We start from the raw sequence: 7056 nt of genomic DNA on the forward strand, positions 1-7056 counted from the left end.
TATAGTAAAAGGAAACTACCTTATGCCCACTAGGTTAAACTATAAGCTCTTAACCTCAAAATAAAGCTACGGTCCTTTAATACTACTATATAGCTAGGTACTTAAACAGTAAGCCATTTACTACCAAATTAGCATTACTCCCTTGGGTCCCACCTAACATAGAATTGATATTTACGTCTTTTCCTCTAAAAATGTCACTATTTGCTTTACTAACCGAATTGGCATATCGCCCTAAAGGGTTGGCGTTACTATTGGCTGCAGAATATAGATAAGAAACGATAACTTAAAAGTTACTAGATAAGGGAGCTAATGTCTAAGTGATAAATGATTTTAGTTGGACGCCACTATTACTAGCCGCAAGTAACGGGTATAAGGCGGTAGTGAAGTTACTGCTTGTGCAGGATGGCGTTAATATAAACTTTAAGGATTCTAACTAGGAATAAATACTACTGTCATTGGCGGCAGAAAATAAGCATAAGGTGGTAGTGAAGCTGCTTCTTATAAGGGGTAGTATTAATCCAAATTCCGAGGATAAATGTGGTGCTATACCGCTATTGTTAGCTGCAGAATGTGGACGCGAGGTAGTAGTAGAGCTACTACTTGCGCGGGATGATGTTAATCCAGATCCTAAAAACGCTCTTAGAGAGACGCCGCTGCTATAGGCCGTGAGAAACGGGCATAAGGCGGTAGCGAAGCTACTACTCGCGCAGAGAGGCGTTAGCCTAAACCCTAAGGGCTTCCATAATCGGACGCCTCTATTATTAGCTGCAGAAAAGGGGTATAAAGCGGTGGTAAAGTTACTGCTCTAAAAGGACGGCATTAACCTAAACTCTACCGATATTTAAGGTCGGACCCCCCTCTTATAGGCTGCTAGTGGTGGGCACACAACAGTAATAGATTTACTGCTTATGGATGGTGTTGACCCTAATGCCAGTAATAATAATAACCAGACGCCGCTTTTATGGTCTGCGCAGAGGGGAAGCGATATGGTGGTAAAGCTGCTACTTACGCAGAAAGACGTCGACCCTAACTCTAAGGATAGTGATGGCCGGACACCGCTCTTATGGGCTGCCCAAGATAGGTTTTAGGGTGTAGTAAAGATATTACTTAAGAATGGTGTTAACACGGAATTTAAGGATAAATATGGTGAAACGCCGTTATGGTGGGCAGCAGAGGGCTAGCACGATATTAGAGAAATATATTCGTCGAATATATAGGTAGTACGGCTTATAGATACGAGATATAAGCTAGTAATACAGTTGCTGCTTACAGAGGACGATGCCGATATAGACTTTAACACTATATATACCTAGAAGAAGACTAGCTATAAAGGCGTAGCAATGATATATGTTTTTATTAATTGCGTGGTTATTTAGACAGTAAAAGGCTACCTAACTTCCGGTACTAAGTAAGCCGTGTTGTTAACTCTGCTATCTGCCGTCTCTCCGAATATCTCTATAGTAGCAATTCTACATTTCTGCCAATTTACTTAAAACATTTTTGGTAAGCTCTTGGCAGTCTCCGTATATTGCGTATTTAATTTAACCATGAAATGCTGTTCCTAGTGCTCGTAATAGGCAGTCCTTATTTATCCATATAATAGAATTATAGCTCTTCCTTACCTTTGCCGCTAAGAACGTCGCCGGCTATAGCGCACCTGGAATTTTTAACTGTATACCTATAATTAGAATAAGATCTAGGTCCTAGCGTTGGGCATATTAAGAAGCAGCTAAAATTGCTTCCCCATTTAGGAGTGTCTACTTCCCTATAGAGTAGTATATCAGGTTAAAGCTAGCCGGCGCCTATAGGCCGTTTGTTTACTTTACTGCTTAATCTTTTTCTTTATATATTCTGGATAGGGCGATAGTTGTCTTCTTTGGAAGTATTTCAGATCGAAGCTCGTGCGCCACTTATACTTTTAGTATGTTACCGAATCTAGGCGGCCGTAAAGCTGTATCGTCTTCGCCTATAGGCTGCGTTTCTTTAGAACACGGTTAGGTGACAATTTCAGGTATTAATCCTCGATACTGTTAACATTTTAAGTAAAATGTTAAAGGAGACTTGGGGAAATCTTATCTAGAAGCCAGTGGAAGGGGGTAGGATTAACATAAGAAGTTCGCTTCTTTATCTTGCAATTTCCCTATGCAAATATTTCGTGGAGTCGTCGTAATTACAACTATAGATTTTAAGTATACTCTATCCAGACTTGCTCCTAGGAGTTGTATAAAGCTTAGGGACTATTAGTGCTAATATTAGATAGTTACTTCTAACGGCTTCTGAAATAAGACCTATATATATCTATTAAAATGCTAGCATCGCTAATAATAATAATCTTCTTACTTAGTATAAATAGACTCTTAAGTGTTCTAATTAACGCCTTAAAAGAGCTTAAGGATTTTGATTTTAGAATAGGGGTTCCTATATAGGGTAGGGTTGAGTTGCTTTTTAGAAGCGGATTGCTTAACTATTTTAGCTCCAATGGATTAAGAACGTAAAGGAAAGGGTAGGGTTAAGTAAAGATAAGAATAAAACTGGTTGGGGGATGCTACTAGTTATACCTTATTTTACATTAGCGAAGATCCTAAAGGGGGCGAAGCTGGTATAAGGTAGACATAGAATATATTCTAGGAATGGAGTTTCTTCTATATCCCGTATAATCTAATTAATATAATTACGCCGCCTAATAAGCTGTCTCTGTAGGGCCATCTGGAGACGCTGTATAAACTAAGGTAAAGTATAAACAACCTTGCCCTAATTATCCTAGCTGCTTAGAAATCTAAATATAGCGGGCATTAACTAAGGGGTTACCTACCATGTAAAGGCTTAGGGGATGGGCGCAGCAGTTCTATATAACTAACTAAGCTAGGGGTTTTGCTGGAACCTAAAGAATATAAGCGAATAAATGCTATAGCGCTTTTTAAGAGTATTAAAAGCGAGAAGGCTGAGCATGCTTCGTGCATTAGAAAGCGGATACTGCAGCTTATAGCTGTCTGCTATAATGCAGCGTCTTTAGCTAGCTTATTCCATGTGTTTTAATTCGTTTAAAGATTAAGGATCTGTTAGCTATAAAGTTAGTACGAGTTTAAACGCTTAAGGTTCTGCGTTACCAAAGGATTCTTAGGCTGAGGCATTTCAGTATTTATAACGCCTTAGCTCTGTTAGAGTGTCTCCCTTCTATAATTAGAATTTATGCAATGGCGGTCTTATAGAGATAAGATATAGCTGCACCCCTCCCTTTAAGATACCGTCCTAGGTCTTCTGTAAAGCCCGGTTTCGCGAAGGATATAAATAGGCCTGTCCCTAGCCCTCCAGTCAAAGAAACTATCTTATACTAGGAGGTGAACTAGACAGCAAACCTCTTCTTAATGGCTCTTATTTGTGGCATTTATAACGGCCCTTTCTTAGAGGATGACTTTTTTGGCTAGAGCTTTGCAGGAATCTCCGAAAATTTCATATTTAACAACTAGATAGAGACCACGCCATTTTAGGGGCAAGACGTGTTAATAGCGGGTACCTACTTTATATTAATTAACGGCATAACTAGACCTAGGGGGGTCCGCATTAACGAATTTGGCTAAACGCTTAATTCTAAAGGATAAGGTGCTAGAACTACAATATATAATAAAGCTATAGGTAATGTTAAATTTTTTGCTAAAGTTAAGGGCGTATTCTAAAATAAAGGTACATTTTAGCATATCTATCTTTATAAAAAATCGGAATTTAAACCACTAACTTCTTTTATTAGAAAGAACCTATATTTAAGAAGAACCGGAACCTTTAAGAGCTAGGTATAAAGAAATACCTTCTACTACGGGGCTACATCGACCTCTACATAGTAACTACGAGATTCCTACTCAGAAGGACAAACCTGCTCCGCCTCGTAGGTATAGATTGGCTATACAGCGTAAGCAAAAAGCCGTTGCGCCTCTTAGAAACACATCTATTATAGGTCCAATATCTGCTAAAAAGAGCGCGCGTATTAAGATAAGTCTTTTTAGGTAAGTGCGATACGGGCGTAAGCCTAATTAGAGTATGTTAACAGAAGAGATAGACTTAGGATAGACTAGAATATAGACAGAGTAGTTAGCTTTAAAGGAGGTAATAGAAGGTAAGGAAAATCATATCTTACTAATAAAGGCATAAAAGTTCAAAGAGATCCTAGACTTAGAGATAAAGAAGGCGTATAATACAGAGCCTTTAGAGGTATAAAAATCTGGGCATTAAATCCAACAGGCATTAAGGCGTTTGTTCTTAGGCTTTAAAAAAAGGGAAGACGTTAGGAGCTATAAGAATGTCCTTAATAGTTTATATAAATAACTAGATATACTATATATATAGAGCTTATAACGGAAGTAATAAGGAGAGTTATTTTATTATTAAATAAGGGAAGCGAATCTACTATGTTCTTAAGACTAGTTGGATTTAATATTAGGAACGTTTATTTATAGTTAATGCCATATTATATATAAACTATATTAGAAATAAGCTTTAGTTCTACGCTAACTATAATTTAAGCTTAGTATCTCTTAGGTTTAGCCGGGGAAATTTTAGTTAGGCATATTCTATAGCCGAAATTCACCGGTTAAATATACTTTATAATTATAACAGCGTAAAGAGAATATATAATAAAAATAAAAACTACTTAGATAAATTGGGTTATAAATAAGGGGCTGAAAATCACAAGGCCTTTAGAAGAATATAGGAAAATCTAGTCCGTCTACTAGATAATAGAGGCTAATCCGCACTCTTCCAATCTTTAAATTTCTTAGTTAGCTATCTTAACACCGGTATAGGATCCTTACTATCGCTAAAAATTTTAGGGTCAACTAAGCTTTCTAGTTCTAATGCTAGGAGCTCTTCTCTCCCCTAGTGATCTAACTTGCTATTAAACGCTATATGCTAGTAAGCTAGAGGCCTTCTTTAAGTTAAGTCAGTCTTACCTTTAAGAAACAACATCTCTAGATCAACCTGTTCTATTTTCTAACTAGGCTCTATTACTTCAGCTATTAAATAAGACCTTATTGCCATAAGGGCTCGTAGAACGTTATCCTCCTTTCCATGTTCCTGGGCTGTAGTAATTTACTTAAGCGCTTACTCTAACCTTTCTATAGCTGCTACGGTCCGTTTTAAGTATTCTTTATAACCGTCAACCCTTCTCTTAATTCTGTCTGTTTTTTATTATGTTTATAGTTAAAACTCCTAAAATTTGCATTAAATCTAGAGCCGTTCGTCTTAAAAGGATTTAATAGTGACATGCTCTCTAGCAAGCTTTTCTTTAAGTAATTTCGTATAGAGATAACTCTAGTATTGCTCACAGCAGTACGGATTAGGCTTAGTAAATAGTTTAATAAAGCTCTAAGCAGAACCAATCTTAATCGCAGCTTCTTTTATATAAGTAGGGTTGGTAAAACAAATGTCTAATAGTTCCTAAGATGAATAAGTTTGATCCATTAGGGTATCTGTTAAGTATTAGTAATTAGAATTATTTTCAAGCTCTATAGTGCTGTATACAGCGGCAAGTAGCTACAAGCGTCTATTTATATTACATTTATTTACAAACATAACGTAAAATAGGTTTATATTCTCTTAGCCGGTATATCTAAATAGGTTTCCTAAGTGACAAGAAACCCTAGCGGCTACAGCTATATCTAGGAGGCGAGGAGGCTTGTGTCCTTTACGCCATCTCACTTATAGCTAGTAGCGTGTATGTTTTATACAGTGTAAGCGCCTAAGATATTTAGCCGCGGCACGGACATTATGTATGCACAAGCTATGCCAAAATATTATATATTACATTTTACCTTTAACTCTAGAAAATATAGCACGTTTTAATTTAAATAGAAGTGACTAATAAATTTTAAGAGACTTAGTAGAAGCGCCAGAGTAGAAACTTTACGCTATTTGGTTTTCGACCAGGCGCTTAATCTAACAATTAAATAGCTCTAACTGGATTCCTAGATCTAACGCTGCTTAATCTAAAGTAATTAATTGGTAAGAACTATACCCCTCTTCTACCATAGTTTAATAATAGTAGAAAATAGCTGCGAGTTTTTGTTCCTTAGTGTATGTTGCTTCTATTAAAGGTTTCTCAAGACTTGCAACTAATTGAAGATATTATCCAGCAATGTTAAAGTAGGGAAGTGGCTCTAGCTCGAACTGATTGTTCTCTCTAGCTCTACTTTATAGACTATACTCTAAGTAGTTCCTCCTAAGTGTCCTCTACTTAACGTTGTGTTACTTACTAAGTAATTGCTTTATATAAAGGTATTAATTCTAATCCATAGCGTGCTGCTTAATACCCTAAAACTGCTGCACGATCTCGGCAGGATTCTTTAAAGCCGTTAGTAATTAAGAAAATACCGTTAATATCTAAGATGGTTAAACAGCTTTCTTCTTAGCTTGCTTTGGTTTCCTAATCTACTTATTCGAAACGAGCGGTTTAGGTTTTACGGTTTCATTTTAAGGTATAGTTATTCGATTAATTGGCCTTTGGGGGGAATGCGGCCTTAAAACTTAATAGACCTAAGTCGCTGGACCTAGTTATGCCCCGTTTGGTAGTGGTAATAGGCGCAATAACGTCTTATAGCTACATTTACTATAATATAGAATGCGAGTAGCAGATATGTTTTGCGCTGGCTGTATTAATATAAAAGTTGGGTAAGAATGGTTTAATGTAGTTATAGTAAAGGTAAGGGGCTTGGGAAGAATAAGGAGATCTTCTAAAGACGTAATATAATGGCCAAGCGTTACAGATTTTCATTTCTTTGTTATAGAAGGGGGAAGTTAAGAAACCCTAAAAAATATCGAACGGAACCGAAAATCTAGTGAAATTTTGGCTAGAGTGAGGACAAAATGCCCCGGCGGGATTCTGAATTTAAGTATAAAAAGTTAGTTTTCTCAGCTAATAAGGGATTTTACTCCGCAAGGAAGTGCAACCCATATGCCGAAAAAGCCTATAAACGATGGGAACCCCTAGGGGAAAATGGGCCGTATAGGGTGAGAGTCTGTATAAGCGCGTATCTCGGCTGGTTTTCTTATCTAATAAGGGATTTAAAT

The 7056-nt window shown here is 37.1% G+C and overlaps 1 protein-coding gene across 1 annotated transcript; it reads left to right on the forward strand.

Moving 5' to 3' along the window:
• Window positions 1-446: 446 nt before the first annotated feature.
• K441DRAFT_585641 (ankyrin) lies at window positions 447-1088 on the forward strand (the record flags this gene model as incomplete). The annotated part of the gene is made up of 2 exons (XM_067644589.1): window positions 447-581; window positions 867-1088. Coding segments are annotated over 2 exons (357 nt in total), but the record flags the coding sequence as incomplete, so codon positions are not given.
• Window positions 1089-7056: the final 5968 nt, after the last annotated feature.

Source organism: Cenococcum geophilum (assembly GCF_001692895.1).
Source record: "Cenococcum geophilum 1.58 unplaced genomic scaffold K441scaffold_60, whole genome shotgun sequence".
In the NCBI taxonomy this organism is placed as follows: domain Eukaryota; kingdom Fungi; phylum Ascomycota; class Dothideomycetes; order Gloniales; family Gloniaceae; genus Cenococcum; species Cenococcum geophilum.